Below are 23,566 nucleotides of genomic sequence, written 5' to 3'. Positions count from 1 at the left end.
CATGATCAGATAACACAAAAAATCCGTCATATGAATTTTCCATCACATCTTCAGGCATATAATTGAATTCTGTTTCGTTTCCACCATCACCGCTACTCTGAGCCATAAATAAATAATCATCTTCCAGTCCATCTAGATTGTTAGATATACTACATTTTTCAAGTGGCTTATGAATTTATGAATAAGTGAGTTATGAGTGAATATAAGTGAATTATAAGTGAATATGGGAATTATGTCGGATTTAATTTTATGTCATGTCTTTATTATCCACTCACGTGTTATTTCTAGATTGGCATGACGCATTTGGCCTCCTTTCATAAATGTTTTTCCCCTCCTAAATTCTTATTCCGCTATCGTTTTAAATTTTCTTTGAATAGTTTATTGATACTCGCATCTAAAGACTGAATTCGCCTAGAAAAACTGTCATGTCTGTATAATTCTTTAATAATTTCTTCGTATTATCCGTTAGGTGGGATCTAAACATGTCCCAAATTATACCATTTTTTGGATTCTTTAAGGCAACAGGGCGCTTTTGCCATGAATGAAAGCATCTTTTAATAAATTTATATTTCAGCATTGTCTTTCTTTTAAAAATAACAGTAGTTTTAATTTTGTACCGTCTGCTAAGCAAGAAATTTCTACGGTGAAGTGAGATTTTCATGACCTGTTGCTTTGATGTAAACCGTATCATGACTGCTATTTTTTCTTATGGCCTTTGCGAACATAACTAGAGTCCTGAGTAAGAACAAGGAGTTTACTACAAACTTTGTTCTTGAAAGTGTAGTTTCGTTTCTTCAAGACTATCTTACTACGTTCGGCTGTAGTCTTACGTGTCTGTTAGTTTTCGCCGGTAAGGTTTAATTACAGGCCAACTTGATTAGTTATTTTTGTACAGCTTCAGCTAAAGTTTAGCTAGTTAGAACTAGTTTAGTTCCTTATTTTCTATCTTAAGTACAAGTGAAGGCTTTCCTGTAAGTCCGAGAGGGGCCATCTTCAGCATAGGGTATTTTAAACCTTTTTTGGAATTATGTTTTATAGTTGCAGGAGACCGGCGTATAGTTGCTAGACACTTCACTAAAATATAGTAGCCAAGGACACATAAATTAACTAGAACTTAATGACATATATGTATTAAACAGCTACCGATAATTAACATACAGGTATTTCTACCAAAGAGGAACATCTTTCAATTTGGTATCTGTCAGTCTGGATTGGTAGCTCAAGGACTACCAATAGATAATAAATTCAAAACATGCGCTCAGCCTTTGAGGATAACACTTATATTTTGTTCCTCAGTGCAATGTCTATTTTTCATTCTAAGTGTTAATTGCTTAATGTCAGACCAAAAATCCCCTGAATACTTCGGAGCTGCTAAAATAAAATGAAAGAGAAAAATTATATATATGTGTGTGTGTGTGTGTGTGTGTATGTGTGTGTGTGTAAATTCATTTTTAAATGAAAATTTGTGATACTGTACACATATGAACGCGCTTTTTATCACCTTTCATTTTCTTTCATAACTTGTCATGACAGAATTAAACATTTGCTTTTGGATTAAAGTCCAATATACATAGTTCCTTAATATTCAGATAATACGAGGGTTTTTTCCGAAATTTCGTAGATGTAGATGGGCGTTGGAAATTGGATTCACAGGAAGGTCGAGTGTGGTTTGGATAGAATATCTTTCCAATTGTGTTTGAATAGAATAGGTTAGAACAGTTAGTTTCCTTTACACTCTACAAACTATTTCAAGGGATGTGCTCACATTCAAATTGCAGAACTTTTCTGAAAGTAGATTTGTAAGGCAGTGTAATTTGCAGCTTTAGCTTCCTAATCTGTGCATAACTTTCTTCCGTTTAACTCTTGTATTGGAAAAGCTCAGAAAGGAGAAGAGAGGTTTGGCCTCTTAGAAAGATTCAACCGATTTTCTCCAAACCTTCCAGAAAACTGTCATTCTATTTGTGGCTATTCTATTGTTCCAGATGAAGAAACTTTTCTCCTGAAGCAGTTCAGGTCTTCTCCCCCCTTCCAGAATTTCAAAATGTTAGAATTCTCAATAGCCCAATGTTGCAATTCCAAGGCTTCAAAATTAATTTGACATTAACTTGTGTGATAAACCAGATATCCGAAATTACCTGTTATGCAGTGAATCGCTGAGTTTGCTTACTCAGGCTTGCTGCTTTGAATCGGGTTTATATTTGACAGATCCCCTTTCGTTACTGGACGTAATAGACCTAGAATTTTTCATTCAGTTGTAGAGACATTAGGTATATTTTTGGAAGCAGGCAAGATGAAAAATATGCAACCGCCTTCGCCGGGAATCGAACCACGGATCTCTGGAATACCGGCCCAGCGTGCTACCGTTACACCACGAAGGCACGCTAGGGAAGTGGGAGAAATACCTTATACAGTGAACATGGAACTCATCTTGCACACATAAGAGACTTCTTAACATTTTGCTGTGCAAATATTAAAACTAGCTGGCAGTTTACGAATAAATGAATATGTTTCTTTTTCATCCATGCATATGCTATCCAAATGTTCTCGTCGTTCATAAAGATCACCATTTCTTTGCTTACCTTGGACAGTGCACCTGTCTTTCTTGATATGCCTTTCCTACTTTAGTAAGCTCAACATACCTATTCCTTCTTCATTATTCGCTAGTTTGATCATCTCAGATTCTTCCTGAATACTTTTGCATATGTCTGGTAATCAACGCTATATCCTTCTCATCTGCCATGGTATGTAAATTATAGTTTGACAATTATAGCAAACAAAAATAACGCATTAGCTTTTCTCTCAGTAATAAAGCAAGACACAACATATCTTAGACAATTGTAGAGCTTACGGGGGGGAGGCAGTTACAAAAAGTGGTACAGCGTTAATTTGAATGTGGTAAAGCAAATGAAGGCTATCTTGAAGGGAAGGTACCTCTTCCCTTCAGGGAAGAGGTACCTTCGTGCAGGACTTTCTAATGGAAATTGGCTTGTATTCTAGCTCCACATGGCAAAAACCATGAAAATTAACCATAAAAATAGCCTGTTTGCCTTGGATCAGGCCAGAGACGATCTACCAATATTCAGCAGCTTTTAATCGCTAGGCCATTGATGAGACACACGCCACTTAGAGAATCGTTTTCATAAAATCTCTGCAATGCTACCAGTTCCCAAGCTCTGGGAACATCTCTCGCAGATGAAATTTGTAGCTTCTGGAGATTTGTTTTTTATGCTCGAGAGGACATGATAATCTATTAAATGCCATTAAATAAAGTTACCCAGATGAAAGAATATGAAAGCGTATATCAAATGTCAGTTGAATATGTTAGATAAGTAACGGATTTTTTTTTTACACGTTTGAGTGTTATTAGCGCTATTGAAACAATCACAATCTATCGTGCGATAAAGCCTCATCTTTCAAATTTTAATGATGAAGAGATATTTATATTAAATTGCTTTCCAATTCCATAGGAATTTATTTAAAATCTTAAGCAATGATGTTTTCTTTTTAAATTAATTTTATAAAGTGGAATGCAGAAATAAGCGTGGTTTTTTTTTTAAATTAAATGTCCTACATTAACCTGCAGTAAACTGAAATTGCGATTACTTCAGTTTTCACCAAGTATCCAGTGATTCAAGATATATTTCTTATAATGTTTAATTCAAGTATAGTGTAACATACTTTCAGTAACATAGATTGGAGATTTTAGAGTGGTAGTTAAAGAGTTTTAAGCATTCATATATCGGAATATGATTATTTCACGTAGCTTCCAGTCACTCCAAAATAGATAACATAATTAAAATGCAGACTGATGTAATTTATTGAGGAATACTAAAATATTAGGTTGGGGAAAAAGAAATTAATTTTTAAGTTGATTTTACAACTTTATTTATATGGTTACAATCAGCTGCTTTGACTTAAAAATGCCCCCGTAGTTTCGATTACTCGCTACCATTTAAAAAAAGCTAAGTTCATTATGCTACTTTCCCAAAACAGCTTGTCCCTAGTAGCAAAAACCTGAGATATGAAATTTTCAAAAGCCTTCTTAAGGCCAATTTCGCACCACTAAGAGCTTTCATCATAGGAAAAAATCTGATGTGTACACCACATGACTTCCTAGTACGGAATATTAAATTATACGCATTTTTTTCTTGCATTTCGTTTAAACTTATTGGATTGAATTAAACCTACTCCGCCGCCGACAGGGCATAAACCACAATAGAATAAATGCATTCCTTAAAATTCACTTTATTTGTTTCCCATAGCGACACTCTGGCGCTAGATTCACTTAACAGCATTATATTTCGTTCATATCATAACTCAGAATGCACAAAATTTATATCATTTAAAGAATAGAATTATCTAATCGTTGCCACATGTTCTATTCAAATACTATAATAAAGCTAGAACGATGTATAAAAGAAATTAAGCAAACAAAACAAAAAAGAAAAAGTTTTTCACAGACGATTGAGTATTTCTCATTCAATTAATTCAGTTCTCACTTCGCGACAAGGCAAAAATACATAAAAACTCAAAATATCCGTATTAAAAATTACGAAGTAAATCTTAAACACTTATTTCCTCTAAAAAATTCCAGAAAGGATTAAGCATGATTTAATTCGCAATAATAAATGAATGCGTTATCTTTGTTGTTGCGAAGCTACGTTTCTCTAGATTGGCAACAAATTCACTACTCAGCTGTTTCAAATGTAAATAAGCAATGGCCGCCATCAAAATAGGCTTAGCGGCACTTAAACAACTTTTAAATTGTTGATAATTGTAAAAATATTGCATACATATTTACTAAAGGCATAAAACTCTTAACCGGAAGATAAAAACAACATAATTCAATCATTTTTAAAGCAAAAAATGTACAATTTACAACATATAAGAGTAAAGAAACTGAGATCACTGAGCCCAGTAACAGAGTGGATATATTTATAAATATATTTATATACGTTTGGCGCGGCCGATTGAAACCAAAATACGAGGTGCACATCTACATGTTATAGTAGTCCTATATACAAAATTTCAACGTTCTGAGGCTTTCAACGCTTTTGAGTTATGCGAGATACGTACGTTCGTACAGACGCCACGAAAAATTCTCTTCAGAACTCATTTTAAAGCAGTTTTATATATATTTTTTTTTTGGAGAAAAAGAGTCTTTTATTCTGTCCTTACGTACAGATATCACGTAAATACATCGTTAAATTGCATTCGAAAGCGGTCAAAATTGATATTTTCTTTGAAATCTGCTGCCTGAAACTTTTCGCGAAACAATACTTCCTTTTTACTTCGTACAAGGAAGTAAAAACAGATGATAATTGCTTGGTGCCAGGTCCGGACTATGAGGTGGATGCATAAGAGCCTCCCAAGCAAGCTTCCTTAGCTTGTAGCGGATCATCATGGATATCTGAGGCCTGGCGTTGTGCTGGTGGAACATGACACCTCTCCTATTTCCCAATTCTGGCCTCTTCTGGTCGATTGCTGCTTTCATTCAGTATATCCTAATATTAATGTTTATTGCAAGAGAAAGCTTTTTTAACCCATTAATTAAAAATGTGTTTATCTTAATTATAACAAATATCAGATTATGAAGTGTTACAAAAATATGATGTAAGTAATAGTGATGAAAATGATACAAATGGAGAGGAAAAAACGCATTGTAAAACATAAGTCTTTTTCCCTTCGGAAAATTTATGTTTCTAAAAAATGTATAAGTAGAAAAACGGCTGAATCTCGTAAAATACTACGTTCTTGTTTGCAGTGAGTAGATAAATCAACGAACACCGCCAAAAGTTATTTTACTGATAAGGGACTGGCCCAAAGAAAAAGGATATTTACAGAGAATTTTTGAGCATGCCTGCCGTTACGTTATCTCTTGGCGATTAAACATGTGGTGGAAAACTAGGTATGTCTCAAAAAATATTGCAATTCTTCTGTGTCTAATACCTCTGCGTATTTGAAACAATTTTCGATTTCACTTTAATTTTAATTACCTTATTGATCCAAATATAAAATAAGACTTTTTCCTCCTTAAAATGTACTGGAAATAATATCCATCTTACATAAGAAATCCAAAATTTAAAAAAATGAGTGAAAATAACCTATTACATATGCTTTTAGATTCATATTAAAGAAAAACATGTTTGCAGGGTTCCATTTTTATAATCCAGCATATCTTCACTCTTAAATTTCCATGCGTGCATTTATTTTCATATACTTGTGTATTTGTAAGTATTTTGTTTTTAATTGACTTCCAGTATTACACTGACCTTAATTCTAATTTCACGACCCAATTTTTAGCGATGAAAATGCTATTAAACTATTTATTATCTTCTTTTAGAATAATTTCAATACCAAATTCACATAAGTGTTGGCGTTTTATAAACATCCTTAATTTTGTTAACCGCGAGATTATAATTAAGTTTGAAAATTCTGAGTTCTCTGTGTAGACCTAAGACCAGAGTGTTATTAACCGAAGCCACAGTAATTCATGCAACAGGCAATAGTTCTACAAAATGAGTTATAACAATACCTAACTATGAGACTCGCGTGATTTGTAATTTATATGTGTTTACTTCGAAAATTAACATGCAACTATTTTAGAATATAATTATAGATATAAATATCACTTACATTCTCAACTGCATTAAGAGTACAATTTTCCGATTTTTACAAAATAGCTAAATTTAATCCTTCTTTGCGTAAGGTTTCGTACAGATGCATAAAAATATAACAACATAGTTACACGAATGCCCAGCAAAAGTGATTTACCTTTTGCTGCTCTCGTAAATAATGATAAGAATTTCAAACCAAGCTATTGCTCTATTCAAAACTTGAAATTACACGACACAGCTAAACAAATATGTGCAATCTACAGGAAAAGCAAAAATGACAATAATGAAAGCAGCAAATAAAGACAAAAACAGTTCTAAAAATAGCATAAGTGTAAAAAAATAGCATAAGTGAATAAATAGCACTGATGATGTCTCAAATCAGAAAGAAAAACTTCAGTTTCGCAATTACTTTATCATGTCGACACTTGATTCTTAATTTGCATTACTCACTCCATAATTCTCAGTTTCAGTAAATATAGAAGAAAATATGTCGATTAAGATAACAATATCACAATTCTTAACTTAGTCCTAGATGTATTATCACAAATAATGTTCTATAACGAACACATCATGATTGATGGATTCTGGAAAGTACTGCAAAAGGAATTGAAATCAGTACCATTGGAAATTTTACGAAAAATCCCTTCTATGATGGAAGTCACAATGCAAATTTCTAGCCCCCCCCCAGAAAAAAAAAGAATAAAAAATGAAAGAACGAGCTTCAAGTAAAATTTTTCCTGAGCTACTAAATTCGCCTATAAAATAAAGAATATATTACGTGGCTGAAATTTTGCAATCATTAAGGAATGCATCACGTACTGAAATGAAATATTTTATAAAATAATAAGTCCGTTAAAAAGATCACAACTTTTTGACTAAAATGGAAGCTTACGAACTACGATCGGAAGCTTCCATTCCAGCCGATTCTTTGAAACGTAACTTGTTTTCTCTTTTACATAATTACCTCACATGTGCTATATTCGTGTTAATTGATTTCTCTTACATTTTGCAAGATTACATATATATGTGAATAAACGAGATCAAAGATCAAGCCAAGGAATAAATACTACAAATTAATTTCTCCGAAAATAAGAAATTTGTCTGAGGAAAAGCAACAAAAAAATTGCAAGAGGTATCGAAGCTCTGACTATAACGAAAGGCTATTTAAAAAGCTCTGTAAAAAAATCACTAAAAATATAATTTACACATTAAGCTTGAAACAATGGCACTTAAAACTTAATACCTCCAATTCCTGCAATTTAAGTTTCCAGTGGAATCTCAACAAGAAGTACAAATCAGTTAAGTATAAAAGATGGTCAATACAAATATTAATGGAAGCATGAGTATCTTCCTTTAATTAACTTTCGTAACTCCTAAATCGATTATTTTTTAACATAATTAAAGATAACGTCTAAAATTTTAGGTGAGAGGTGAGTAGTTGTTTATGTTAAAGTGACTTGCTTTTAATGCATCTCCATTTTACTGCTTTATAATTTCTATTAACACGAAAATGCTGATACCTATAGTATATATCTTTAGATGTTCCAATAAAGGTGAAATTCATTTTACTTAAACGTTTAAAGAAAAACTAATTCTACACAGGAAATACTCAGAACCATCAGAGAGAAATTTCATGCTCGTAAAAATGATTTTTCTGTGAGTTTTAAATAATACTTAATAAAGATCAATAAATCATAAGGATGGTTGATTGTTTCTGACAGGCTATGCTTAAATGTCACTTATTGTCTATAACTATTTGCAACTATTAGAAAATCTCGTATTCCCACAGGAATGATATGAAAAAAGACCATTTGTGCGGAACTGCCATGTAAGCAAGTGTCATTTCAGCACTGAATTTGGCTGCTCCAGATATTAGAGTATTCTGTATATAGGAAATTAATGAATTGACAGCGCATGAAATAACGTAATTCGTGTTATGGTGCAATCAGAGTTAAAACCTCTTTGATCATTCGAGGCGAAACCGCGTTTTGAGCAAGAGGTGTGGGTTTTTATTATCAGAAATAGCCTGAGTTTTTATTATCAAAAGAAGATATCTGTGATCCCTAATTACCTTATTTGCCAGATTTCTCATTCATTGACTCCTCTCTTCATTCTTATCAAAATTATTCGACGGGGTCAATGCTTTCAGACAAGTCAAGATACTCAAAGCGATGCGATAATGCGTCTGTAATAGGTTCCAAAACAGAAGATTCACAAATACTCCCAGATCATATAAGTTTTAAATTCTGAGTATCTTTTGGCAATTCACTTAATTTCGATAATTATAGATAATAACAATTAAATAAATGCAAATTTAGCCCTTTATAACTAATTTTTGATTTTTTAGATATTAACAATTAAGTAAATGCAAATTTAGCCCTTTATAACTAATTTTTGATTTTTTAGATATTAACAATTAAGTAAATGCAAATTTAGCCCTTTATAACTAATTTTTGATTTTTTAGATACTAACAATTAAGTAAATGCAAATTTAGCACTTTATAACTAATTTTTGATTTTTAATAAAAAAAAAAAATTATATAATTTGCACGTTACACATCGCCGCCAAATCATGCCACCCACCTAGTATAGTGGTTAGTGAAACTAACTGTCGTAGCGATGGGCCTAGGTTCGAATCCTGGAGGAGGCATGGTTGTAACTGTTCGTCCCTTCACAGGTAGCAACGGTGGTCACCTGTTAGGTGCTCCCATAATGAAAGGGCCATCGTTCCAGCCCTTGTAACGGCGCAAAGCCAATAAATAAAGCGCCCTGCCATTATTTTTTTTCTTCGTTGTATTCCAATCGCTAAGCGGTACGATGGTGTGGTGTATTTAATTATGGCAAAGCACACTAGGGCTATCTGCCTAAGGGAAGGGATGCCTTCGTGGAGGACTTTCTAAAGGAAACTGGCTCGTATGCACGTTATACATGGAGATAACCACGAAAACACCCATCCCGTTCGCGGGATTCGAACCTCGGACCGAACTACCAGCGTTCAGCGATTTTACCGCTCGGCCGTTGGTGAGCCAAACGGTACGATGGACATGCTGGACTACGGATGTCTATGTAATAAGAGCCTTCAAGGAATATTAACACGTTGAGCGCCACGTCAGCCATCTGTGGCTGACACTAGATTTTCCGTTTAGGCCGCATCAGCCATCTGTGGCTGGCACTAGATTTTCCGTTTAGGCCGCGTCAGCTATCCTTGGCTGACACTAGATTTTCCGTTTAGGCCGCGTCAGTCATCTGTGGTTGACACTAGAATTTCCGTTTAGGCCGCGTCAGACTTCTATGGCTGACACTAGATTTTCCGTTTAGGCCGCGTCAGCTATCCTTGGCTGACACTAGATTTTCCGTTTAGGCCGCGTCAGCTATCCTTGGCTGACACTAGATTTTCCGTTTAGGCCGCGTCAGTCATCTGTGGCTGCACTAAACTTTCCGTTTAGGTCGCTTCAGCCATTTGTGGCTGACACTAGACCTTTTCGTTTAGGCCGCGTCGACCGCCGCTGGCTGACAGCGTGTAACATGATATATAACTATAAAATTTACACTTTTATGAAATTACACGAAATTTATTTAAAATTTACTTAATTTTGATTCATGATTTGATTTTAATTCATTGGATTTGATTGAAACAAAGTAAATATAAAACAGTTCTCCGTTACAGCTATTACAAAATGTGACAACACTCTTTTACCATTACTCTACCAGCTTCTGTTGCATTTTTATCATAACATAATTTACAATATTTTCGTACTTCAGAGGCTTTTCCCGGTTTTCTTCGGAGTTTATGTTGTCGTTTTTTAGAGATTCCTGCATTTTTGTTCGACGGAATGTCTTCTTTTTCACAACTTGTTGCTATCTTCTACCGCGATACGAATCACTGGCCCTACAATACCAGAGCTTTTAAGCGAAGCGCGTGGCCTGAACGGGATTGCCTAAAACATACGCGTGGAGCTCAACGTGTTAATTATAATTATTTCTTAAAAGCACAATTTAAAATAGCTTTATTATTATTTATTAAATATTTACCAGTCTTCTTGCGGGTCGCATAGCATTTGATCTGGCTGTCACACCGTTTTTATAGATAGCACAGGAATTGCAGATGAATTGGCCAGTGCTGTCCCGTCTCCAAGGGCTACTGTCTGTTCCTCCACATACCGCACATTGATGTTGTGGAGGTTCTGGAATCCTGCTGTATTCGGGAGGAGGTTCCGCTGTAATGCAAAACTAAGTATATATTCTCAAATATAAAAATACATGTACTTAATTGCAACTAGAAAACTTAAATCTATAATTTTTAGTATTTAATTGCTACTAGAAAGCTTTTAAAATGCAATAAGTAGATTTTCAACAAAATAACACTTATGAAAAGCAAGATGAAAATGTCTGACATAAATCAAAGCAAGATTTCCTTTTGTTTTCGAATATTTCAATATGTGTATGTGAAAAAGAAAGTATAGTATTTTTTTATTTATAAAAGAATAAAAGTTTAAAGAATTATCCTAACATTTACATGCTTTTATGGCGTAAATAACAGCACGGTTAACTAGCAATAGGATTATCCCGTGAGAGCGCAGTTAATTTATCATATCTTTTTCTTTGCAAAACTAGTTGCAGTACGCTATTAATGGAAATATTTTTCATAACATTTTAAAATTTATTAAAATAAATGTATCCGAAGCACGCACATCAGGAAATCTGAAAGCAGCACTGCCAGATATTATAACATGCAAGCTTTAAAGGTTCTACTTTTAATGAAGATAAAGTTATAGATTCATACTTTATTAAACAAGTTCATTTGTTACATTGTAAGTTAACAATATTAAATCCGTATATTCAGGTACAAACTAAAGTGATCTAAATGTATAAAATTCGTTGTATATTTGATACCAGAAACATTCTGTCCCGAATATATTTATAATTTTAAAATTAAGTTCCACAGACACAATATATCTCATTGCCCAATTCTGTGATCTTCGGTTATTCTAAATAATCATGTAACGCCATCATTTATTTATTTCATTTAATAATTTATTTCGATGTATATCATTTAAGTTATATTTGCAGGTGAAAATACCGCGGACGAAAACATCGTAGAGAAAAACAATGCAAGTAGAAAACAGTAGTACAAAACATCGTAGAAGAAAAGTACGTAAGGGGGAGAAACACCGCGGTTCCAAAATAGCATGATGTAAAACATCTTCATAGAAAATAATGTGGTTCAAAAACATCGCAGTTTCAAAACATTGTAAAATATAATACAGTGGTGAAAAATGAAGCACCTGCAAATTATCTTATGACGATAACTATCCAGCCACGTCTTTTCAGATTTTAAAGTTGCAAATGCATGTTCTCATAATGATTTGCGAACGCAAGAACAAATAGGAATATTTTTACCTCTATATTTCGTATTTTCGAATTAACTGATAAATTTTTAAAGAAAAAACAAGAAAGAATCTTAAACATTCAAAATCTGAGATTGAGCAGAAAAATAATGCTAGTTAATGAAATTTTAAACTTATGCAATTAACTATCAACTATTAATTATTTAATTACTCTCTTTTATAAAACTGGATTAGAAGTAATCTCTTTATAATTTTAGATTAGTTGGGCGAATATAATATTTTTATATTATATATATAAAATTTTTAAAATCTGAAAACACGTCTGCTATGATTTGTAGGTGCTTTATTTTTTACCCCGATATTTTATACGACGATGTTTTAAATCTACGAATTTGACCAGCTTTATTTTCTACGACGATGTTTTAGAACTGCGATGCTTTTTTCTTGCTTTATTTCCTGCCACAACGTTTTCTTACGACGATGTTTACCCCTTGTGTTACTTTCTCCACGACATCTTCGTCCGCTACGTTTTTTTTTTTTTTTTTTTTCGGCGGACACTCTTGTACACAGGGCTTTTATAGCTGTTACATCTACAAAAAATAACCTTAGATAATGAAACAAAGCTTTCTTTATAAAGCGATCCTATCGATTGATGTTGAAATCTGTAATACCAAACAAGATACTTATGAAAACTAAAATAACGTACTTGTTGTGAACTTTAGCAACTAAGAGTAGAATTCAAACTCGTGGTAAATGACTTTGAATATTTTAGGTCACTTAAATAATAAGATTTACTACTGTAATTAAATTACCGATTTTATAAAAAGAGTCGCAAAGCTGAAAGTTTTAAATTGTTAGGATAATTATTCTCATGGAGATCGGTAGAGAGGATTCGATTATTCGATAGCGGTAAAGCACATTATAGCCATTTGCTAATGGAGAGTATTTTCATCGACTGTTTTAGGATAAAATCTATCCTATACAGGAAAATTACATTGTGGATAATATGATATCTAATCTATAATGTATCACAATTAAAAAAAGCTCTCAATTATTCAAAGCTGGAAATGCTGTAAAATGTATATTCAGTAATATCTGTTTATAAAAATTAAATTTCATTTACTATACTGTGATCTTCGGCTGTCTGGCAAGTAAGACGAAGTTATGGAAGGCAAAGTGGCCCATCCGGCCGCTTCGTTGCCAGAGGTTAACATGTAAGCAGGATTGCCAGTGAATGCACTGTAGCTGTTTCTGCCATTGGAACCCACGTCGTTGGTTTCCAGACTGGGACTTCCTAGACCAGAACTGAAAGGATAGCCGCTTCCATTGTTGTTGGTTACAGCAGCACCCCACATCGGGTGGGCGTTGGTATGCGTCACATCTTGAGTAGGATACTGAAGTGTGTACAAAACACTGCCTGATGGTGACATAGCTCTTGGACTGTCGTTATCATAGCCTAATGAAAACAAATAAAGTATTAAATAGGAATCACCTACAAACACTAATATAAAGAACATTTTTTTAACAATTATCAGAACGAAAATCGAGTTATTAGCAGCAGAAAGGTTCCGCAGATGTAAGATAAATTACACTGAAAATTATTTCTGCAGATATAGTAGAAATAGCTCTCCGTATATTTTATGTATAACATTTTCTCCCCAGTAAAATGTACGTAACTAATATTCGTTGTTTATTTTATTAGCGCTCTCAGAATGAGTCGTGTTCAGAAGTAATTAGTATGTTCCGAATCCTTTTCTTACGATAATTCGAAATGTTTTTTTTTTTTTTTTTTTAAATAGAATCGTAGTAGCTGTTGTTCGAATTCACAATTTCTCAAGTACTCTTTAAACTTTTATATAACGTACCCTTGGTTGTTAAGCCTATCATCAGATAGAGAGGCACCGCGCAGCAGAATTGAGTACCCACAGAGATTGCATTGAGTGGCAAAATACCTATCGCTTGCCCTGCTGTGTGCTTTTATTTTGCTACGTATTCATGACTACAACTTAAATTATCGTAGCGTGTTAGAAGTTCGGAACACTTTGGTGACTAGCAATGTTCAAGTAAGAGACACAAAGTGATTTAGAAAAGCAACTGAGATTTCAAAAAGGGATAGGGTTTTAAGAAAAGCATTTGGGAAAATGATGTTGAAGTCTCAGGACAAGATGAGCGAGATACAAGTGAAGAAAGAAATAGTAAAAATGATTATTTCAGTTATACAGCAAATTGTTTTATCAAGAGGTAGTATAAAACAGCAAATAGACATAAAACTTTTCCGAAACAGTTAAAGCCAGAACTCATAACAGTGCTACTCAATTTCTTGCAAAAGCAAATTCCCGATTAATCCCATAATATATTTCCTGCAGTATATATTAGCATATCGTTCTGTTTTATCAGACTGCTTAAATAAAATGCTTTGAAATGATTTGTAATAATTAAGATATTGATGTGACTAGCATAATAGTTTAAAATTTAAAACTATTAATTTCTAATGGTATTAATTACTTAAATGCGCATAATTGCATTTTATTTGATTAATAATTAATGTTAATTGATTAATGAAAACAACTGTATTTAAAATGTTCGTAAATGCATACAGATATTAAAACTGTATGCAATTGCACGCACAGTTTTAAATTGTAATATTCAGTTTTAAATAATATATAAGTGCACTGAGAGAAACAATGTCCTAATTTTCGTGAGACCAATGAAGGCTTAGATTGAGATGATTTCTGTCAAGAGAACTAACTTTTGAATTAACTCCCTATTTCTATGGCCTTGGAAAAAAATTTTGAAACGGGACCACAGTGCTATATGTCGTAAGTAAGGAAAAAACTTAACTAAACTGATGTAAAAAGAAAATTCCTTTCATAATCAAAGCTTCAAATTTTTTAATGACTGTCCTGGAGAAAAAATATTACATTATTATTAGTTAAGTTTTTGAAGAAAAGTAATAAATAGTGACATAATTAAAAAATAAACTCAAATTAATATAAATTTATATTGAAAAGTTCGTTTCAAAATAAGATTATAGAAAAATATATCATGTGAGTCGAAGAAATGAAGCAGAACTCTTCCTTTGATGTAAAAATTGAACCTATATATAAAAAGAAGGACTACGATAAAATGTATTCTAAAGATTAGGAAGGTATTCTAAAGATTACTAAATTTTCAAAATTTCTATTACAATTATTTAATGAAAATAGCATGCTAAGGTACATGAAATCGAAACCTTGCCTCCAATCAAACTACATGAAAAATACACTTCTGTTGCTCTTTCTATTAGGCTGAAAGTTAAGTTTTTCCAAAGCTGCACTTAAATGCATATTGATTTTATATTAACTCTTTTTTCATCTATATTTTGCAGTTCTTTTTGAAAATGTCATTGACTGTCATTTTTGATGCCTCTCAATGCATAGAAATCAATGGTTATTAGCTAATTTTCGCTTTCTGGGAAGATAGGATAAAAATGTCTCACTGAAATTTTCCAATCAAGCGAAGGCAGAATTTACAAATACAGCTGAAATATCTAAAGACAGAAAAAAAAGTAGTTGACTATTTGCATTATAATAAATTCCTGAGCGTTGCCTATAGTTTGAAAATATTGCTTCAAAAATGTTTATACCTCTACGCTGCTTTAAAGCATAATTTACTATAAATTTCAACCATTTAACAATCTCCCATCTACTTGATCTATATGCCTTAACTTAAAAACAAAATCACTTTCATAATTAAAAAAAAGATTCCAGTGTTTAATAATTACTTACCTCACGACTGTTGGTATCTTAATCTGAAAACTACGTTTGCCTTTAAAAGATTGCTTTTATCATTGAAGAGATAATGTTCTTTTATCTTTTGCGTTCCTGATTAAGATATATATATATAAGCAACTATTCATGTAAATTTAGTATCGCCTGTTCAAGCTACAATTTCGTTTTTTGCTCCTAAGTTATGTGTTAAAATTCGCCAGATAATTCTTATAGGTAAACAATAACTACCGATTACCATAATGCTTTTAATGGATGATTATTTGGATTAGTTCTAAAGTGAAGTTAATCCAAACAGCTAAAAACGATAACTAAAAAAGTCCCTAAACATCTAAAAAGGACTACGGGAAACCTGTAGAGTATTATATATCATCTAACAAATGATTATGTTTTCAGCCTTCACTATAACTTCACCTTTTCCGTAGTCTTCACCACGATGCAAGGAAATTTACTTTTATGCAAAGAGGATGGCAACAAATTGGAAGTTTTTACTAAGCAAGCATTACTTCCATGGCCTTTCATGAAAAAGAAACCTTTAAAGGTGTCTTTCTTGCTGTAGGTATATTAAGATTAAAAACTTTAAAAAAAAAAAAAAAAAAAAAAAAAAAAAATCTGAAATGTTTCAGATTTTAAATTACGTCCGAAGGGGCGTTTTTTAACATTTTGTGTGTTACCTTTCTTTATTAAATATCATGTTCCTCGCACTTAAACCATAAGATCCAGTGCAACAGCAATATCGCAAAATAGTTTTAAAACAAGCATATCTTTAGAATTTCCGATACAGAGACTCACGCGCTGGAGATAAAAATGTTTTTTCTGCACAACGTTGCCATTGCTCGCTTTGAAATCCTTGAGTTTGTTAATCAAAAATTCGTCAAAGTTTTAAAAAATAGGAAATCGATCATAAAACAAATTTCAAATTTCAAATTTGGTCTTCCACATGCTCATATTCGTTGGAGGATTACGTTATTCAAAATTCGATGACTCTATGTACCGTTGTTTTATCACAATACGAGAAATATACATACATTTATGCAGATTTTTCATTATTTAATTTCTTCAAATATAATGCAGGACTCTAACATTTTGTGGCAACAGTTTGAAAAGTGAACCGACATTTATGAGTCCGACGCAAAATGCCAAAATGAAACTAATAGTCTTTCGGGATTCAAATCCCTTTGGACTAAAAATAGTAGCGACTGCTGTATGCCCTGAAATCAACTAAGCCAAGACTGGAAGTGCAGCACGTGTAGGCAAGCACGGACTGCAGTTTAATTAAATGCCATAGATAAAACTTAGTTCAGATTAGATAAAATTCAGATAAATTCGGAGTATTTCAAAAAGGGTTAATAAATATGACATCAGTACGAACCTCAACAACCTTGCAGAATTTTCAGTTATTAATTCTATTTCCTAAACATAACTAAAACAATATTAAAATTTGGTTTAGAGAAATTTTTACGTTTTATCTCATTTTAACACAATGCTTTAACCCTCAGTGAGAAATCAAGAGTAACCTACCTTATATGGCCATTCGAACTGCACTAAAATTTAATCTCCAATAAAAATTAAACGTATGTAGCTGAAAAAATTTTGCTCGTAACTAATTTTTTCTCCTACGCTTCTTCCCAGATGTACCCGTTTTAGATGTTCATGTACACATGGGTATTTAAAAGTGAACTTTCAGTCAAGAAACTATAAAAGCATAAAAGAAATAAGATCTGATGTGGACACCACATGACTTTCTTGTATGGCCTGTTAAATTATACACATTTTTTACTGCATTTCATTTAAACTTGTTTCCTCGAATTTCGTTAAAGATATACTTCTCATTCAATTAATTCAATTCTCATTTCTCAGCAAAGCAAAAATACGTAAAAATCATCATTAAAAATTGTAAAATACAGAAAACATAACACACTAAATACAGTTTAAAAAGTTAATTTTTTTTAAATCAAAATTAGAGTTTCTACCCAAAGACGAGCAATTCGTTCAGGGGGCAAAAAGGCAGACTTTTCGGTGCACGAAATTGAAAGTTTAATTTTGGTTTCACTCGGCTGAAAGACATTGAAGGTGCAGAAACTGACTTAATTCACTATTCTACATTCAAATGAAAATAAATGGCGGTTCGTTAGGCTTAATTCGCCACTTAAAGTTTTAAATTGTTGATAATTTTTAAGTATTGCATGCAGATTAACTAAAGGCACATAAAAACTTTAACCGGAACATAAAAACTACATTATTCAATCACTTTTAAAGAAAAAAATGCACAATTTACAAACATACTAAATACAACATACAAGTACTAAGCTAATCGAGTCAGGTATAGGGTGGGAATATATATACGATTGGTGCAGTCGATTGCAACGAAAAAGGGAGGTGCACAACTACATGTTATAGCAGTCCCATATATAGAATTTCAACGTTCTACGGCTACTCTTCTTGAATTATGCGAGATACAAACATAAGTACGTACGTGGAGACGTCAAGGAAAACCTCTCTTCTGAATCCATTTTACAGTATTTTTGGGGGGGGGGCAAAAATAGTTCTTTATTCTGTCTGTACGTGCCGTTGTCACACAAAAGCATCTTTCAGTTGGTTTCGAGAGCAGTTGAAATGGATATTTTCGTTCAAGTATGATACTCGAAATTTTTCACGACTACAATACTCCCTTTACTTCGTACAAGGAAGTAAAAATAATAAATAAATAAATACAAATAAACAAACAGCAAATTAAATACATTATATACAAATATATATATACATAATTATATGTAAAGATGAGGCAATTCTTAACTTTTCTCAAATAGTCGAGAAATTGTTCGAAACGTCGAATCTCAAATCGTTCGAGTCCCTTTCACTAGGATAAGAAGGTAAAATACTTCATCTTATTAATTAAATCAAAATCTGAAGACCTGCATCAGATGAAAAATAAGTTTTAGAATGTAATTTTTATAAATATTATGTAAGAAAATATAAATGAAATTAAGTAAATGAAGTACAAAATTAAAACTGTTGAATTCAGAAGCTTATTACTCGATATAGTTTTTTAGATAGAATAGATACTCGATAGAAATATTTGAGTGGTGGTTAAAACATTTAAAATTTTCTGCAATCTTCTTTACTGTTCAAAATTGTCTTCAGGAAGTTAAGGATGTGGTACTATAGTATTCGAGTGGAGATATTAACATCAGTAAACCAGTTTACCAGTTTATCGGTAAATTCCGCACATTTCCCTAAATATTTTATTGATAAATTGCTGTTTTATCACCGTTCATTCGGTATACCGTTTACTCATTACTTATAAGTAATGAGTAAATGCTTTTTTAATTCTGCTAGAAAAGTCTCATAAATTTTAAATCTGATATAAATTTTATACAAATTAACCTACCTTGTTAGTAGATAAGATATTTACTTTCAAATGATAAAACGTGCTATTGACGCGCTTTATTGTAAAAACGTTAATTTATTCATACCTGACGGTACATAAAATATGAAACTGAAACTCAGTTTTTAAGTAATGAATTGTTGAATGTTTTGATACATTATATAAAAGAAAGACAAAATGCTTGTTGTTATTCAAAATTTCGTTTTAACCCTAGTTCCCCAATACTGCGTTAAAAATAAAGGAAAAAAACTGATTTTCTAATAAAAGTCAAAATTTCAGTATCACATAAGGAATTAACTCTAGTCAAAAGAGAAATAAACATTTAAATCAAGTCGTCTTAAAGTACTAAGGTATTTTCTGAAAAATCATTTATATAGCACATGGTTTTCTAATGACTACTCGAATGATTGAGTGTAGAATGAAACACAGTTTTATCAGTGGCTGGCTTATTTCACATGAAAGTTAGATTTCAGTCTTACAATTTTAATTCTCAATCAGAAAAAAAAAAAAAAAAAAACTTGAAGAAATTATGTTTTTTGAGTACTTCCTCGTTATAAGAGCTGATAAATAAAAACATTTAATTATACATATAATTTATAAGTATTTAATTATGCATGATTTTCCTTTAAGTTTTCGTAGTAAAGTCTTATTGATGTAAAAATTACCAACAAATGATTTAGAATTAATTTGTGCTTTTACACTGTATTGTTTAATATTTTACGATTAGGTATGATTCGTTTTTCATATTTTTGCAATGATTAGTAAGTTTTGAATAAAATCGTGTTTTTCGAAATCTTTACTCTGGGATTTTCAAAACTTTTTCTGGAGAAAAAAAATATTTGTAAATTATTAGTAAACTGGTTTAATGAGTAATTTTATAGAATTACCATAGCTGAAAAAATAAATTTACATTCTCAGCGGCATTTAGGCCTTCCCGACGGGTCCGTTGAAATTCTAACATTCGCGTTCTTTTTCAGTGAAAACTTCTAATGCAAATTGATAAAACTAATCTTTCTAAATTTAAGTTAAAATTTAACAGTTTTCTACGCAAGAATTTTAAAGATTCGAATGGTCCAAAAGGAAACAAAGAAAAAGAAACTCGAAAATTCGAGTCTTCAAATGTTGAATTTTCACAAAATTAGGGGTTCAAATGCCAATGTGTGATTATGTGTATGTTTGGAAATGAAGGTTATCATGCACATGTTATACGCACATTTAAGCTCTTAAACTATAAGGCGACTCAAAGTTACAATACTATTTCAAAACTTTATTCTTCACAGAATCTGACTTTGATGCTTAAAAGAGTAACCATTTTGTTAGTGGACATATTTTTTACATGTGATTATTCTCGTGCTATCTGACACAATGGTATACTTATAATAGACGTATACTGCATTTTTAAACTTACCTGGTACCATCTGTATGATATCGCCTTGATACCCTTTCACGTAGTTGTATGCAGAAGATGTTCCAACTTGAGCTGATGACGTAGGTGTGGGACTGAAATTTGTATAGCTGATTCCATACTGACTGAGGAATCCAGGACTGTCCCCGAGCGTTTGGTACACTAGTGGTTCCCCAGCAGAGCTGTGTTCGGGGCTGAGGGACCTATGTCCTCTTATCACGGTCATGTTTTCCACTGGTTGCTCGACTGTGGTGGAGTAGGCAAACTGGAGAGCATCTGGAGGCGCAGGTCCCGACGGGCTACTCGGCGAGCGGGAGCCGCGGTGAGTCGTCGGAGAACCGTCGGCTGCCGCGTCGCAGTGATGAGACACAGCTTGTTGATCTTCTGCTGTCTGGTTTTGAACGGAGGATTGCTGCTGGGGAGGAGTCGGAAGAGGTGGCGGGGGAGTTTCTGACCAAGGTGCAGGGCATCTATCCATGCTTTAACTGTAAATAATAATAGTAATAATAATTTATGGAAAATCTTTATATTAATAATTTATAGAAAAATTTTATGAAGAAATTAAGTTACCGAAAACCGATTGTCAGATTTTAATACTCCTGAAATCTCAAAGGACAGAGAGCACACTGCATGGTTTTTTTTCCTTTTCATTAGTTGAAAAAAAAAATTTAATTAATCTCTCTTACATTAAAAAAATCGAAGAAAACCTTTACAGTGGAGATCTCCTCACTGAAATTACTAAGCGGAATTTGTAACTAGATGAGTAATTCTAATCTGCAGTCCAAAAAATAATCTAATAAATGTAAATAGTTGTATTAAATTTGCTTTCTATAAAAAGAAATGCTAAGACCTGAATCAAACTTCAAGGGAAGAAAAGTCGTTCTGTAGTTTTAAAAAAATTCAAAAATGGCAAAAAAATATTTAATACCGTCATTCTACAATTTTAAGACGTACTCTTTATTTAACGCATCATCATCATCAAAGAAAACGACCTTCGTTATCTAAATCTTTTTCTTCGATTGTGCAAATAAAATACAAAGTAAATAAATCACATGTTTAATATTTTTCTATTAATCAACCGGTAATTTGGGAAAATCAAATACTTAACAATATTTAATTTTGAAAACTCTGTATTTCTAAGACATACCTCATTTTTGACAAGATTTACAGGGGCGCTTAGAATGTTGTTCTTAGATCTGAATAAAAATAATTTAAAAAAAGTTTTTATAAAAAGTGTTTTTATTTAAAACTCACAAAAATCCTTAATGAATTAAAAGGATTAAAATAATTTATCATATATTTTAACGGGAACAAGATTAAATAATCGTGTATACAAAATTCATCTACAAATTTATATTACGAATAATAAAAGCATGGGGCGCCCTTGATAAATCTATAAAAGTAATAGCTTACACATTTTACAATGCAATTCCATTATTCGATTTCGTTATTTTGAGCGTATATGCTTTTATTATTCGTAAAATAAAATCGTGAGGGAATTTTGTAAAACGAAAATTATTTAACCTTTTTTTACTATATAAACTACACGATAAATAATTTTTCTCCTTTTAGTTTTCTCCTCCTAAATATTTTTATGAGTTTTAAATAAAAGTTTACTTCATAAAAACATTTTTTTTTTTATTTTAAACTTTTTACTCTCAATGACACGTTATTAATTAAATTCTGCAAATAAAAAGACACTTTTCTGCAATGAATATTAACTCTCTTACTTCCGATAATTCTATTACGTCCAATAATCCAGGAAAAAAAGAAAAAAAAAACAGCAATTTCCCTCAAAAAAATCAGGAATTAAGTTAAAATCTCATATAAACTTCGTTTAAAAGATTTTTTTTCCCGTTCTATGTGATGTTGCAAACAATAAAATTTTCGGAGTTTTAGTTTGTTTACCAAACAAAGATATCTTCATCATTAAATATTAAAAAATGTAAATCAAATTTTGAAAAATTCGATTCCTTGTTTTTTCATTCTCAGAGAGAATGTGTGCAAAATTTGAGTTCAATAGCTTATCAACGAATCATTTTTAAAAGGATGCAAGTTAGTGACGAAAACCGTATTAAATAAAAGCTTATAAAAAGGCGGTTAGTTTAAAACAAAATTAGAAGGTCTCCTAATTAATGTTTTTTATTCTTTCTTGGTTTAAAAGATGTCGGAGAGTTTGTTTTATAACCTTTAAAACTTCAAACGTTTATAATAAATACATTTTGATACTGTGTAGAGACATTAGGATTTTTTGGAAGCATGAAAGATAAAAAATCTGATGTGTACACCACATGACTTCCTTGTACGGAATATTAAATTATACGCATTTTTTTCTTGCATTTTATTTAAACTTATTAGATTGAAATAAACCTACTTCGCCGACAGCGCATAAACCGCAATAGAATAAATGCATTCTTTAAAATTCACTTTGTTTACCATAGCGACACTCTGGCGCTAGGTTTACTTAACAGTATTATATTTCATTCATATTATAACTCAGAATGCACAAAATGTATATCATTTAAAGAATTATCTAATGGTTGCCACATGTTCTATTCAAATACTATAATAAATCTAGAACTATGTATAAAAGAAATTAAGCAAACAAAACAAAACAGAAACAGTTTTTCACAGACGATTGAGTATTTATCATTTAATTAATTCAGTTCTCACTTCGCGAGAAGGCAAAAATACATATAAACTCAAAATATCTATATTAAAAATTACGAAGTAAATCTCAAACGCTTATTTCCTCGAAAAAATTCCAGAAAGAATTAAGCATGATTTAATCGGCAATAATAAATGAATGCGTTATCTTTGTTGTTGCGAAGCTACGTTTCTCTAGATTGGCAACAAATCCACTAGTCTCCTGTTTCAAATGTAAACATCGATGGCCGCCATTAAAAACAGGCTTAGCGGCAATTAAACAACTTTAAAATTGCTGATAATTCTAAAAATATTGCACACAGATTTACTAAAGGCATAAAATCCTTAACCGGAAGATAAAAACAACATAATTCAATCATTTTTAAAGCAAAAAA

General features: G+C 32.1%; 1 protein-coding gene across 1 annotated transcript in view; it reads right to left on the bottom strand.

Annotated features, from left to right (window-relative positions):
* The window catches only part of LOC118191024 (uncharacterized), an 85,561-nt gene that overhangs the window by 16,996 nt on the left and 44,999 nt on the right, over window positions 1-23,566 (bottom strand). The window contains exons 2-4 of the mRNA XM_085815803.1: window positions 20,529-21,010; window positions 13,089-13,421; window positions 10,650-10,834 (exon numbers count right to left, since the gene is read on the bottom strand). Coding sequence (XP_085671929.1) covers window positions 10,650-10,834; window positions 13,089-13,421; window positions 20,529-21,003 — 993 coding nt within the window. The 5' untranslated portion in view covers window positions 21,004-21,010. The remainder of the gene's footprint in view (window positions 1-10,649; window positions 10,835-13,088; window positions 13,422-20,528; window positions 21,011-23,566) is intronic.

Source organism: Stegodyphus dumicola, chromosome 4, assembly GCF_044657685.1.
Source record: "Stegodyphus dumicola isolate Sdum_Otavi_A_Nest chromosome 4, ASM4465768v1".
In the NCBI taxonomy this organism is placed as follows: Eukaryota; Metazoa; Arthropoda; class Arachnida; order Araneae; family Eresidae; genus Stegodyphus; species Stegodyphus dumicola.
The sequence above is the reverse complement of the archived record's forward strand: the minus strand, read 5'-3'. Positions and strand labels throughout refer to the sequence as shown.